This window comes from Oncorhynchus kisutch, unplaced genomic scaffold (assembly GCF_002021735.2).
Source record: "Oncorhynchus kisutch isolate 150728-3 unplaced genomic scaffold, Okis_V2 Okis06b-Okis10b_hom, whole genome shotgun sequence".
Classification (NCBI taxonomy): Eukaryota; Metazoa; Chordata; class Actinopteri; order Salmoniformes; family Salmonidae; genus Oncorhynchus; species Oncorhynchus kisutch.
The window spans coordinates 14,957,611-14,972,925 of record NW_022261983.1 but is presented as its reverse complement, the minus strand read 5'-3'; the positions used below and the strand labels follow the sequence as shown (position 1 = coordinate 14,972,925).

The 15,315-nt window shown below is 45.4% G+C and overlaps 1 protein-coding gene across 1 annotated transcript in view; it reads left to right on the top strand.

Moving 5' to 3' along the window:
* Positions 1-11,501: 11,501 nt before the first annotated feature.
* The window catches only part of LOC116359834 (xylosyltransferase 1-like), a 63,470-nt gene continuing 59,656 nt past the window's right edge, over positions 11,502-15,315 (top strand). Inside the window, exon 1 of the mRNA XM_031813674.1 lies at positions 11,502-11,866. Coding sequence (XP_031669534.1) covers positions 11,588-11,866 — 279 coding nt within the window. The 5' untranslated portion in view covers positions 11,502-11,587. The remainder of the gene's footprint in view (positions 11,867-15,315) is intronic.

Below are 15,315 nucleotides of genomic sequence, written 5' to 3'. Positions count from 1 at the left end.
AGAGGGAACACATAATAAAACACATGGTTTCCCCCTCTGTACTGTCTGAGGGGTCTGACCCATTGAAACTGATATCACAACAACAGCTTTGGTTCACTGATGTTTACTAACACAATGTGGCACACAGCTCGTCCCCAGGGTCAGCTAAGGAGATAGCTGTGTGTGTGGATGTGTGGATCGGTTTGTGTGTGGATGTGTTTAACTAAGTCCCCACAAGAATGGGAAACGAACAAAAATGAGATCAACTGAGGACATTTTGTTTGTCCCCCACAAGGTCAAATGCTGTTTCTAGGAGGTTTAGGGTTAAGGGAGCTAGGGTTAGTTTTAGGATTAGGAGCTAGGGTTAGTTTTAGGGTTAGGAGCTAGGGTTAGTTTTAGGATTAGGAGCTAGGGTTAGTTTTAGGGTTAGGAGCTAGGGTTAGTTTTAGGATTAGGAGCTAGGGTTAGTTTTAGGGTTAGGAGCTAGGGTTAGTTTTAGGATTAGGAGCTAGGGTTAGTTTTAGGGTTAGGAGCTAGGGTTAGTTTTAGGATTAGGAGCTAGGGTTAGTTTTAGGGTTAGGAGATAGGGTTAGTTCTAGTGTTAGGAGATAGGGTTAGTTCTAGTGTTAAGAGCTAGGGTTAGTTTTAGGATTTGGAGCTAGGGTTAGTTTTAGGATTAGGAGATAGGGTTCGTTTTAGGATGAGGAGCTAGGGTTAGTTTTAGGGTTTAGGTGCTAAGGTAAAAAAAAAAAATTGGGCTTAAGGTTAGGGTAAGAGTACAGGTTAGGGTAAGGGGTTAGGGAAAATAGGGTTTGAATGGGTCTGAATTGTGTGTCCCCACAAGGTTAGCTGTACAAGACTGTGTGTGGTTGTGTGTGTGTGTATTGGTTTGTGTGTGTATGTGTGTGTTAGGGTTGTGTCATTTAGGGCGTTTTTATAGGGCTGAGTTGGACAGTTAGGACGGAGTGCCAGGAAATGATGTCATCAATAGTTGCAGTGTTACACATGTACTGTCAGAATGGAGGAGAGACAAGGAGAGGTGGAGAGACCAGGAGAGGAGGAGAGACCAGGAGAGGTGGAGAGACCAGGAGAGGAGGAGAGACCAGGAGAGGTGGAGAGAATGGAGGAGAGACAAGGAGAGGTGGAGAGACCAGGAGAGGTGGAGAGACCAGGAGAGGTAGAGAGAATGGAAGAAAGACAAGGAGAGGTGGAGAGAGGAGGTAGAGTGAAGGAGAGGTGGAGAGAGGAGGTATAGTGAAGGAGAGGTGGATAGAGGAGGTAGAGTGAAGGTGAGATGGAGAGAGGAGGTAAAGTGAAGGAGAGGTGGAGAGAGGAGGTAGCGTGAAGGAGAGAGGAGAGAAGGAGAGAGGAGGTAGAGTGAAGTAGAGGTGGAGAGAGAAGGAGAGAGGAGGTAGAGTGAAGGAGAGGTGGAGAGAGGAGGTAGATTGAAGGAAAGGTGGAGAGAGGAGGTAGAGTGAAGGAGAGATGGAGAGAGGAGGTAAAGTGAAGGAGAGGTGGAGAGAGGAGGTAGAGTGAAGGAGAGGTGGAGAGAGGAGGTAGAGTGAAGGAGAGAGGAGGTAGAGTGAAGGAGAGAGGAGAGGTGGAGAGAAAGAGAATGAGGGAAATAGCCATGTTAACACTTCCTCAGAGAGAGAACACTAACAGCCACTAACCTACTGCAAGCAATTAACGCACACACACACACACACACACACAGACAAACTCACACACACAGACAAACTCACACACACACTACTGCGAGCAAACAACACAGTAAAACGTTATTGACATGAATGTGTTTTTTTCTTCTTATAAGATGTACTGTATTTGATTAAAACAGGGAGAAAACAACGTATGCGTGTCAGACTGATCATAACAAGTATTTTATTAAGTAGTTTAACAGTAGCTGTTATTGGATAGTAAACTTGCTATCATAAAAGAATCCAGACACCACTACAGTAGACACCACCCAGCATGATTACCAATCCAGACACCACTACAGTAGACACCACCCAGCATGATTACCAATCCAGACACCACTACAGTAGACACCACCCAGCATGATTACCAATCCAGACACCACTACAGTAGACACCACCCAGCATGATTACCAATCCAGACACCACTACAGTAGACACCACCCAGCATGATTACCAATCCAGACACCACTACAGTAGACACCACCCAGCATGATTACCAATCCAGACACCACTACAGTAGACACCACCCAGCATGATTACCAATCCAGACACCACTACAGTAGACACCACCCAGCATGATTACCAATCCAATCTATCATAAAAGAAACCAGACACCACTACAGTAGACACCACCCAGCATGATTACCAATCCAGACACCACTACAGTAGACACCACCCAGCATGATTACCAATCCAGACACCACTACAGTAGACACCACCCAGCATGATTACCAATCCAGACACCACTACAGTAGACACCACCCAGCATGATTACCAATCCAATCTATCATAAAAGAAACCAGACACCACTACAGTAGACACCACCCAGCATGATTACCAATCCAGACACCACTACAGTAGACACCACCCAGCATGATTACCAATCCAGACACTACTACAGTAGACACCACCCAGCATGATTACCAATCCAGACACCACTACAGTAGACACCACCCAGCATGATTACCAATCCAGACACCACTACAGTAGACACCAGCCAGCATGATTACCAATCCAGACACCACTACAGTAGACACCACCCAGCATGATTACCAATCCAGACACCACTACAGTAGACACCACCCAGCATGATTACCAATCCAGACACCACTACAGTAGACACCAGCCAGCATGATTACCAATCCAGACACCACTACAGTAGACACCACCCAGCATGATTACCAATCCAGACACCACTACAGTAGACACCACCCAGCATGATTACCAATCCAGACACCACTACAGTAGACACCACCCAGCATGATTACCAATCCAGACACCACTACAGTAGACACCACCCAGCATGATTACCAATCCAGACACCACTACAGTAGACACCACCCAGCATGATTACCAATCCAGACACCACTACAGTAGACACCACCCAGCATGATTACCAATCCAGACACCACTACAGTAGACACCACCCAGCATGATTACCAATCCAGACACCACTACAGTAGACACCACCCAGCATGATTACCAATCCAGACACTACTACAGTAGACACCACCCAGCATGATTACCAATCCAGACACCACTACAGTAGACACCACCCAGCATGATTACCAATCCAGACACCACTACAGTAGACACCACCCAGCATGATTACCAATCCAGACACCACTACAGTAGACACCACCCAGCATGATTACCAATCCAGACACTACTACAGTAGACACCACCCAGCATGATTACCAATCCAGACACTACTACAGTAGACACCACCCAGCATGATTACCAATCCAGACACCACTACAGTAGACACCACCCAGCATGATTACCAATCCAGACACCACTACAGTAGACACCACCCAGCATGATTACCAATCCAGACACTACTACAGTAGACACCACCCAGCATGATTACCAATCCAGACACCACTACAGTAGACACCACCCAGCATGATTACCAATCCAGACACCACTACAGTAGACACCACCCAGCATGATTACCAATCCAGACACCACTACAGTAGACACCACCCAGCATGATTACCAATCCAATCTATCATAAAAGAAACCAGACACCACTACAGTAGACACCACCCAGCATGATTACCAATCCAATCTATCATAAAAGAAACCAGACACCACTACAGTAGACACCACCCCAGCATGATTACCAATCCAATCTATCATAAAAGAAACCAGACACCACTACAGTAGACACCACCCAGCATGATTACCAATCCAGACACCACTACAGTAGACACCACCCAGCATGATTACCAATCCAGACACCACTACAGTAGACACCACCCAGCATGATTACCAATCCAGACACCACTACAGTAGACACCACCCAGCATGATTACCAATCCAGACACCACTACAGTAGACACCAGCCAGCATGATTACCAATCCAGACACCACTACAGTAGACACCACCCAGCATGATTACCAATCCAGACACCACTACAGTAGACACCACCCAGCATGATTACCAATCCAGACACCACTACAGTAGACACCACCCAGCATGATTACCAATCCAGACACCACTACAATACACACCACCCAGCATGATTACCAATCCAGACACCACTACAGTAGACACCACCCAGCATGATTACCAATCCAGACACCACTACAGTAGACACCACCCAGCATGATTACCAATCCAGACACCACTACAGTAGACACCACCCAGCATGATTACCAATCCAGACACCACTACAGTAGACACCACCCAGCATGATTACCAATCCAGACACCACTACAGTAGACACCACCCAGCATGATTACCAATCCAGACACCACTACAGTAGACACCACCCAGCATGATTACCAATCCAGACACTACTACAGTAGACACCACCCAGCATGATTACCAATCCAGACACCACTACAGTAGACACCACCCAGCATGATTACCAATCCAGACACCACTACAGTAGACACCACCCAGCATGATTACCAATCCAGACACCACTACAGTAGACACCACCCAGCATGATTACCAATCCAGACACTACTACAGTAGACACCACCCAGCATGATTACCAATCCAGACACTACTACAGTAGACACCACCCAGCATGATTACCAATCCAGACACCACTACAGTAGACACCACCCAGCATGATTACCAATCCAGACACCACTACAGTAGACACCACCCAGCATGATTACCAATCCAGACACTACTACAGTAGACACCACCCAGCATGATTACCAATCCAGACACCACTACAGTAGACACCACCCTGCATGATTACCAATCCAGACACCACTACAGTAGACACCACCCAGCATGATTACCAATCCAGACACCACTACAGTAGACACCACCCAGCATGATTACCAATCCAATCTATCATAAAAGAAACCAGACACCACTACAGTAGACACCACCCAGCATGATTACCAATCCAATCTATCATAAAAGAAACCAGACACCACTACAGTAGACACCACCCAGCATGATTACCAATCCAATCTATCATAAAAGAAACCAGACACCACTACAGTAGACACCACCCAGCATGATTACCAATCCAGACACCACTACAGTAGACACCACCCAGCATGATTACCAATCCAGACACCACTACAGTAGACACCACCCAGCATGATTACCAATCCAATCTATCATAAAAGAAACTGTCATCAGAAATGGGTGGCAGTAAAAAATCACTTTATTTTTTCTAGTTGTGTGGTATTCACCATGTTAATCTCTTTCTAGTTGTGTGGTATTCACCATGTTAATCTCTTTCTAGTTGTGTGGTATTCACCATGTTCTTCTCTTTCTAGTTGTGTGGTATTCACCATGTTAATCTCTTTCTAGTTGTGTGGTATTCGCCATGTTAATCTCTTTCTAGTTGTGTGGTATTCGCCATGTTAATCTTTTTCTAGTTGTGTGGTATTCACCATGGTAATCTCTTTCTAGTTGTGTGGTATTCACCATGTTCTTCTCTTTCTAGTTGTGTGGTATTCGCCATGTTAATCTCTTTCTAGTTGTGTGGTATTCACCATGTTAATCTCTTTCTAGTTGTGTGGTATTCACCTTGGTAATCTCTTTCTAGTTGTGTGGTATTCGCCATGTTAATCTCTTTCTAGTTGTGTGGTATTCGCCATGTTAATCTCTTTCTAGTTGTGTGGTATTCGCCATGTTAATCTCTTTCTAGTTGTGTGGTATTCGCCATGTTAATCTCTTTCTAGTTGTGTGGTATTCACCATGTTAATCTCTTTCTAGTTGTGTGGTATTCACCATGTTAATCTCTTTCTAGTTGTGTGGTATTCGCCATGTTAATCTCTTTCTAGTTGTGTGGTATTCACCATGTTAATCTCTTTCTAGTTGTGTGGTATTCACCATGTTAATCTCTTTCTAGTTGTGTGGTATTCACCATGTTAATTTCTTTCTAGTTGTGTGGTATTCACCATGTTAATCTCTTTCTAGTTGTGTGGTATTCACCATGTTAATCTCTTTCTAGTTGTGTGGTATTCGCCATGTTAATCTCTTTCTAGTTGTGTGGTATTCGCCATGTTAATCTCTTTCTAGTTGTGTGGTATTCGCCATGTTAATCTCTTTCTAGTTGTGTGGTATTCACCATGTTAATCTCTTTCTAGTTGTGTGGTATTCACCATGTTAATCTCTTTCTAGTTGTGTGGTATTCACCATGTTAATCTCTTTCTAGTTGTGTGGTATTCACCATGTTAATCTATTTCTAGTTGTGTGGTATTCACCATGTTAATCTCTTTCTAGTTGTGTGGTATTCACCATGTTAATCTCTTTCTAGTTGTGTGGTATTCACCATGTTAATCTCTTTCTAGTTGTGTGGTATTCACCTTGGTAATCTCTTTCTAGTTGTGTGGTATTCACCATGTTAATCTCTTTCTAGTTGTGTGGTATTCGCCATGTTAATCTCTTTCTAGTTGTGTGGTATTCACCATGTTAATCTCTTTCTAGTTGTGTGGTATTCACCATGTTAATCTCTTTCTAGTTGTGTGGTATTCACCATGTTAATCTCTTTCTAGTTGTGTGGTATTCACTATGTTAATCTCTTTCTAGTTGTGTGGTATTCACCATGTTAATCTCTTTCTAGTTGTGTGGTATTCGCCATGTTAATCTCTTTCTAGTTGTGTGGTATTCGCCATGTTAATCTCTTTCTAGTTGTGTGGTATTCACCATGTTAATCTCTTTCTAGTTGTGTGGTATTCACCATGTTAATCTCTTTCTAGTTGTGTGGTATTCACCATGTTAATCTCTTTCTAGTTGTGTGGTATTCACCATGTTAATCTCTTTCTAGTTGTGTGGTATTCACCATGTTCTTCTCTTTCTAGTTGTGTGGTATTCACCATGTTAATCTCTTTCTAGTTGTGTGGTATTCACCATGTTAATCTCTTTCTAGTTGTGTGGTATTCACCATGGTAATCTCTTTCTAGTTGTGTGGTATTCACCATGTTAATCTCTTTCTAGTTGTGTGGTATTCACCATGTTAATCTCTTTCTAGTTGTGTGGTATTCACCATGTTAATCTCTTTCTAGTTGTGCGGTATTCACAAAAGATAACTTTATCATTGATTACTTTATTATAGATTAATTTATTATTGATTAATTTATTATTGATTAATTTATTATTGATTAATTTATTATTGATTAATTTATTATTGATTAATTTATTATTGATTAATTATTATATTAACTTTATTATTGATTAATTTATTATTGATTAATTATTATATTAACTTTATTATTGATTAATTTATTATTGATTAATTTATTATTGATTAATTTATTATTGTCCGTTATTATATTAACTTTATTATATTAACTTTATTATTGCCCCCCGCACCTCTCTGATTCAGAGGGGTTAAATGTGGAAGACATATTTGGGTTGAATGCATTCAGTTGTACAGCTGACTATGTGTCACCTTCCCCATTACATGGAAATCAATTAAGTTGTTTACTGTAGTTGATGTTTCACTACATCCATGGACTCACACACACACACACACACACACACACACACACACACACACACACACACACACACACACACACACATAAGCACGCACACACATACATACGCACATATGCACATACACACACACTCACATGACTGGACTCGCCGAGTAGTCGTTGACTGGTCCTGGTTGGGTCACACTAGAGTCACATAAAGGACTCTATAGTGTGGACACATAATACTCCCACACACTGAACACACACACACACGCACGCACACACACATTGAACAGAAAACACACTTTAAACAGGTGTGTGTGTGTGTGTTCATGCTCACGTCAACACAGTCTGAACAGAAATGCTTCAGAGAAAATTCCTGATAACAATCCTAACTACCAAGTCCTTTTCCAGTCAAAATACATCATTTCAAATTAAGTGCATACTAGCTTCTAAAGAGTGAGCCTCGGCAAATGTCATCTGAATGATTTATCCCAGTTCAGTGGTACTGTAGGTAACCAACCGACCGCCAACCCGCCCCAGCATACTTGTTTATGAAACATTTATCACTTCAGTCATTAATTAATTGAACGATAAAAGCATGACGTGTTTTATTATGTCTGTCTGGTTAGGGATTGATTGTCAGTTCAGTGATTGGATAAACTAGTGAGTCACAGAGTCCCAAAGGGCACCCTAGACCCTACACCTTCCCTTATGGGGGGAATAGGGTGCCATTTTGGGACTCAGTTGAAGAGGAACAAGAACTGAAGGTGTGTGTATATGCATGTTCTATTTCTGTTATTACACTGTGATGGTTTGGGTGAGAGGGAGGGATCGGAGGGAGGGATCAGAGGGAGGGATCAGAGGGAGGGAGGGAGGGAGGGATCGGAGGCGGAGGGAGGGATTGGAGGGAGGGATCGGAGGCGGAGGGAGGGATCGGAGGCGGAGGGAGGGATCGGAGGGAGGGATCAGAGGCGGAGGGAGGGATCGGAGGGAGGCGGAGGGAGGGATCGGAGGCGGAGGGAGGGATCGGAGGCGGAGGGAGGGATCGGAGGCGGAGGGAGAGATCAGAGGGAGGGATCGGAGGCGGAGGGAGGGAGGGATCGGAGGGAGGGAGGGATCAGAGGGAGGGATCGGAGGCGGAGGGAGGGATCGGAGGGAGGGATCGGAGGCAGAGGGAGGGATCGGAGGGAGGGATCGGAGGCGGGGGGAGGGATCGGAGGGAGGGATCGGAGGCGGAGGGAGGGATCGGAGGGAGGGATCGGAGGGAGGGATCGGAGGCGGGGGGGAGGGATCGGAGGGAGGGATCGGAGGCGGAGGGAGGGATCGGAGGGAGGGATCGGAGGCGGAGGGATGGATCAGAGGGAGGCGGAGGGATGGATCAGAGGGAGGCGGAGGGAGGGAGGGATCAGAGGGAGGCGGAGGGAGGGATCAGAGGGAGGCGGAGGGAGGGATCGGAGGGAGGGATCGGAGGCGGAGGGAGGGATCGGAGGCGGAGGGAGGGATCAGAGGGAGGCGGAGGGAGGGATCGGAGGGAGGGATCGGAGGCGGAGGGAGGGATCAGAGGGAGGCGGAGGGAGGGATCAGAGGGAGGCGGAGTGAGGGATCGGAGGGAGGGATCGGAGGCGGAGGGAGGGATCGGAGGGAGGGATCGGAGGGAGGGATCGGAGGGGGAGGGAGGGATTGGAGGCGGAGGGAGGGATCGGAGGGAGGGATCAGAGGCGGAGGGAGGGATCGGAGGCGGAGGGAGGGATCGGAGGGAGGGATCGGAGGCGGAGGGAGGGATCGGAGGGAGGGATCGGAGGGAGGGATCGGAGGCGGAGGGAGGGATCGGAGGGAGGGATCGGAGGGAGGGAGGGATCGGAGGGAGGGATCGGAGGCGGAGGGAGGGATCGGAGGGAGGGAGGGATCGGAGGCGGAGGGAGGGATTGGAGGCGGAGGGAGGGATCGGAGGCGGAGGGAGGGATCGGAGGGAGGGATCGGAGGCGGAGGGAGGGATCAGAGGGAGGCGGAGGGAGGGATCAGAGGGAGGGATCGGAGGCGGAGGGAGGGATCGGAGGGAGGGATCGGAGGCAGAGGGAGGGATCGGAGGGAGGGATCGGAGGGAGGGATCGGAGGCAGAGGGAGGGATCGGAGGGAGGGATCGGAGGGAGGGATCGGAGGCGGAGGGATCGGAGGGATAGTGAAGGATTATTATATATATTTATATTGGCAAGTCAGTTAAGAACTAATTCTTATTTACAGTGAAGGCCAACCCCAGACAACACTGGGCCAGTTGTGCACCGCCCTATGTGACCCCCAATCACGGTCACACACACACAGCCTGGATTTGAACCAGGGACTGTAGTGACACCTCTTACACTGAGATGCAGTGTCTTAGACCGCTGCGCCACTCAGGTGCCTTGATTGAGGGAGAGATGAGAGGGAAGGGGTACAGAGAGAGAGAGAGTGAGGCAGGAATAGGGGGATGAATGGAGGGGAGGTTGTACTCTGTGTCATCCTACCTATTAGGAGGAGTATGCTGCATGTTATCAGATCAGCAGAGCTTGGGCTCTTTATTTTGGAAAAATAATATGTTATTTTGGAAAAAAGACAAGCTCCTCTTCTTGTCTTTCCAGTTTAGTGGTTGAGTTGTTTGTTATTTGTTTTCTTGGTGTTCTGCCTCTCAGCACAGAGAGACTCCCAGTAGGAGTCAAACCAGGTTAACTATGGAAAACACAGGACACATGGGTCTCCCCTCTCTTGCCCTTCTCTCTCCTCCTCCCTTTCCCCCTCTATCTCGCTCTACCTCTCTCCTTCTCTCTATCTCTCTCTTCCTCCCTTTCCTCCTCTATCTCGCTCTACCTCTCTCCTTCTCTCTATCTCGCTCTACCTCTCTCCTTCTCTCTATCTCTCTCTTCCTCCCTTTCCCCCTCTCTCGCTCTACCTCTCTCCTTCTCTCTATCTCTCTCTTCCTCCCTTTCCTCCTCTATCTCGCGCTACCTCTCTCCTTCTCTCTATCTCGCTCTACCTCTCTCCTTCTCTCTATCTCTCTTCCTCCCTTTCCCCCTCTATCTCACTCTACCTCTCTCCTTCTCTCTATCTCGCTCTACCTCTCTCCTTCTCTCTTCCTCCCTTTCCCCCTCTACCTCTCTCCTTCTCTCTATCTCGCTCTACCTCTCTCCTTCTCTCTATCTCTCTTCCTCCCTTTCCCCCTCTATCTCGCTCTACCTCTCTCCTTCTCTCTATCTCTCGCTCCCTCCCTTTCCCCCTCTATCTCGCTCTACCTCTCTCCTTCTCTCTATCTCGCTCTACCTCTCTCCTTCTCTCTATCTCTCTCTTCCTCCCTTTCCCCCTCTATCTCGCTCTACCTCTCTCCTTCTCTCTATCTCTCGCTCCCTCCCTCGATCATACACACACACAGGGATAACTTGGAGAGTTCCAGTGAGATACCTTGGAGAGTTCCAGGTTTGGCATGAGTCCTCTGATCCTCAAAAGGTTCTACAGCTGCACCATCGAGAGCATGACCTCCTGACTGGTTGCATCACTGCCTGGTATTGCAACTGCTCGGCCTCCGACCGCAAGGCACTACAGAGGGTAGTGCGAACGGCCCAGTACATCACTGGGGCCAAGCTTCCTGCCATCCAGGACCTCTATACCAGGCGGTGTCAGAAGAAGGGCTGGAACAAAAACCTGCCCTGCACATCCTATAGCTGTCCAGTACCAGTAGCAGGCTGACCCCTGGTCTAAACTAGACGTTTAAATAGGAGGTCATGTGTGGACAACACCACAAGAGTGCGCAGCGTCCTCTCTCTTAGTCTTCCTCTTTCTCCTCATCTCAAACCTCAGCCAATTCACCCCCATTTTCCTCCCTCCCTCCCCTCTTCTCTCGCTCTCTAGTCCCTGCCAGTAGCTCCAGTCCATAGACGCAGGCGGCGCTGAAACCCTCTCAGCCACCCCTGCTGTCAGCGCTTACCCGACGGGGGCAGCTCGCAGCTTGAGCCGAGATAGAGAGAGTGAGAAATATGGTGGGCAATATGTGCGGTCGCAAGCTGGCTCGCCGCTCCAAATCAGCGCTGATAGTCGCGCTGACAGTTCTCCTGGTTCAGACGCTGATCGTGTGGAACTTTAGTACCCTGGATACCGGGGAAGAAGCGGGCGAAGGTGCCAATAGTAGGCGGGAGAAGAGGGACCAAGTAGGGCGCATCAACAAAGCCTACAGCCAGTACCCCCGGAGCGGGCTGCCAAAGAGGCATCACCAACCTCCGCTTGGGAAAACGGCTGTCCGACGCAAGCAACAACCGGTAAGAGTAGGGAGCGAATTTATGTCTGCCTATTATTTAGTCATTTTAACGACGATTAAAAAAAGATAACGACTAGCGTGATTACCATTAATTTGATATGCTACCATCCCCCACTACGCGTGGTTTATTGTTTTGTATCGTAGGGTAGGAAGGCTGGAATTGTTGTCATCAGACGAAGCAAGAAGTCCGCGTGTATTTGGATGACAAAGATGTTGCTTAGCTGTTGTTACTCATAGATGTTGATAAACTGGTGTAAACTAACCAATCTTTAGGAATGATCGTGGTTTATTAGACTAGTGTGATAATGGACCACGGGAGAGCGTGAGAGAGCGACACGGTTAATCGGATAGGTCTACTTTAATGTAGAGTTGGTTTCTATTGGTAACGCGCTCTTACGCTGCTTTTACGTCTGACCTGTGGCAGTTTTCTAGTGACCAGCCAGTCTATTACTGTAGGCTACTGTCGGGCGCTATCAGTGTACGTGTGTGTGTGTGTGTTGCGCAGTCTCTGGTACAGTGGTAGACTCGTGGGTGGGATAATATAGCCACTGACAGGCTTAGGTAGGAGTTTAAAGATTAATTTAGAGAGAAAGAGAGAGAGAAGGAGGGGTAGAGGTCTGTCTGAAAGACCGACAGACAGTGTGTGCGTACGTGCGTGCCTGTGTATGTATTTAGTAGCGCACGTGTACACTTCCTCTCTATCGTTCTCACAGGATACCCAAGTTGTCCCAAACTCCAGAGAACTGACGCTGATTTTGTAATGACGGCCATTTATTTTCATCTCCTCCTTGTCTTCCTCCCGTTTATTTTGTCTATATTTGATAACAGAGTGCATGGTTGTTAAGTAGTGTTTTATGTCCTTGTGCATATCTAGGCTACTTTTGAGAGAGTGTGTGTGTGTGTGTGTGTGTGTGTGTGTGTGTGTGTGTGTGTGTGTGTGTGTGTGTGTGTGTGTGTGTGTGTGTGTGTGTGTGTGTGTGTGTCTCCTGTCTCCTCTACCCGTCCTGATGCCATTATTACATGCTGGTCCATATCTATCAGATGATGTGTTATACTGTATGGTTACTGGTCCATATCTAACAGATGATGTGTTATAGTGTATGGTTACTGGTCCATATCTATCAGAATCAGATGATGTGCTATACTGTATGGTTACTGGTCCATATCTATCAGATGATGTGTTATACTGTATGGTTACTGGTCCATATCTATCAGAATCAGATGATGTGCTATACTGTATGGTTACTGGTCCATATCTATCAGAATCAGATGATGTGTTATACTGTATGGTGACTGGTCCATATCTATCAGAATCAGATGATGTGTTATACTGTATGGTGACTGGTCCATATCTATCAGAATCAGATGATGTGTTATACTGTATGGTTACTGGTCCATATCTATCAGATTATGTGCTATACTGTATGGTTACTGGTCTATATCTATCAGATGATGTGTTATACTGTATGGTTACTGGTCCATATCTATCAGATGATGTGTTATAGTGTATGGTTACTGGTCCATATCTATCAGATGATGTGTTATACTGTATGGTTACTGGTCCATATCTATCAGATGATGTGTTATAGTGTATGGTTACTGGTCCATATCTATCAGATGATGTGCTATACTGTATGGTTACTGGTCCATATCTATCAGATGATGTGTTATACTGTATGGTTACTGGTCCATATCTATCAGAATCAGATGATGTGTTATACTGTATGGTGACTGGTCCATATCTATCAGAATCAGATGATGTGTTATACTGTATGGTTACTGGTCTATATCTATCAGATGATGTGTTATAGTGTATGGTTACTGGTCCATATCTATCAGATGATGTGTTATACTGTATGGTTACTGGTCCATATCTATCAGATGATGTGTTATACTGTATGGTTACTGGTCCATATCTATCAGAATCAGATGATGTGTTATACTGTATGGTTACTGGTCCATATCTATCAGAATCAGATGATGTGTTATACTGTATGGTTACTGGTCCATATCTATCAGAATCAGATGATGTGTTATACTGTATGGTTACTGGTCCATATCTATCAGATGATGTGTTATACTGTATGGTGACTGGTCCATATCTATCAGAATCAGATGATGTGTTATACTGTATGGTTACTGGTCCATATCTATCAGATGATGTGTTATACTGTATGGTTACTGGTCCATATCTATCAGATGATGTGTTATACTGTATGGTTACTGGTCCATATCTATCAGATGATGTGTTATACTGTATGGTTACTGGTCCATATCTATCAGATGATGTGCTATACTGTATGGTTACTGGTCTATATATATCAGATGATGTGTTATACTGTATGGTTACTGGTCCATATCTATCAGATGATGTGTTATACTGTATGGTGACTGGTCTATATCTATCAGAATCAGATGATGTGTTATACTGTATGGTTACTGGTCCATATCTATCAGATGATGTGTTATACTGTATGGTGACTGGTCCATATCTATCAGAATCAGATGATGTGTTATACTGTATGGTTACTGGTCTATATCTATCAGATGATGTGCTATACTGTATGGTTGCTGGTCTATATCTATCAGATGATGTGTTATAGTGTATGGTTACTGGTCCATATCTATCAGATGATGTGTTGTACTGTATGGTTACTGGTCCATATCTATCAGAATCAGATGATGTGTTATACTGTATGGTTACTGGTCCATATCTATCAGAATCAGATGATGTGTTATACTGTATGGTTACTGGTCTATATCTATCAGATGATGTGTTATACTGTATGGTTACTGGTCCATATCTATCAGATGATGTGCTATGGTTACTGGTCCATATCTATCAGAATCAGATGATGTGCTATACTGTATGGTTACTGGTCCATATCTATCAGAATCAGATGATGTGTTATACTGTATGGTTACTGGTCCATATCTATCAGATGATGTGTTATAGTGTATGGTTACTGGTCCATATCTATCAGATGATGTGTTATACTGTATGGTTACTGGTCCATATCTATCAGATGATGTGTTATACTGTATGGTTACTGGTCCATATCTATCAGATGATGTGTTATACTGTATGGTTACTGGTCCATATCTATCAGATGATGTGTTATACTGTATGGTTACTGGTCCATATCTATCAGAATCAGATGATGTGTTATACTGTATGGTTACTGGTCCATATCTATCAGAATCAGATGATGTGTTATACTGTATGGTTACTGGTCCATATCTATCAGAATCAGATGATGTGTTATACTGTATGGTTACTGGTCCATATCTATCAGAATCAGATGATGTGTTATACTGTATGGTTACTGGTCCATATCTAACAGATGATGTGCTATACTGTATGGTTACTGGTCCATATCTATCAGATGATGTGTTATACTGTATGGTTACTGGTCCATATCTATCAGATGATGTGTTATACTGTATGGT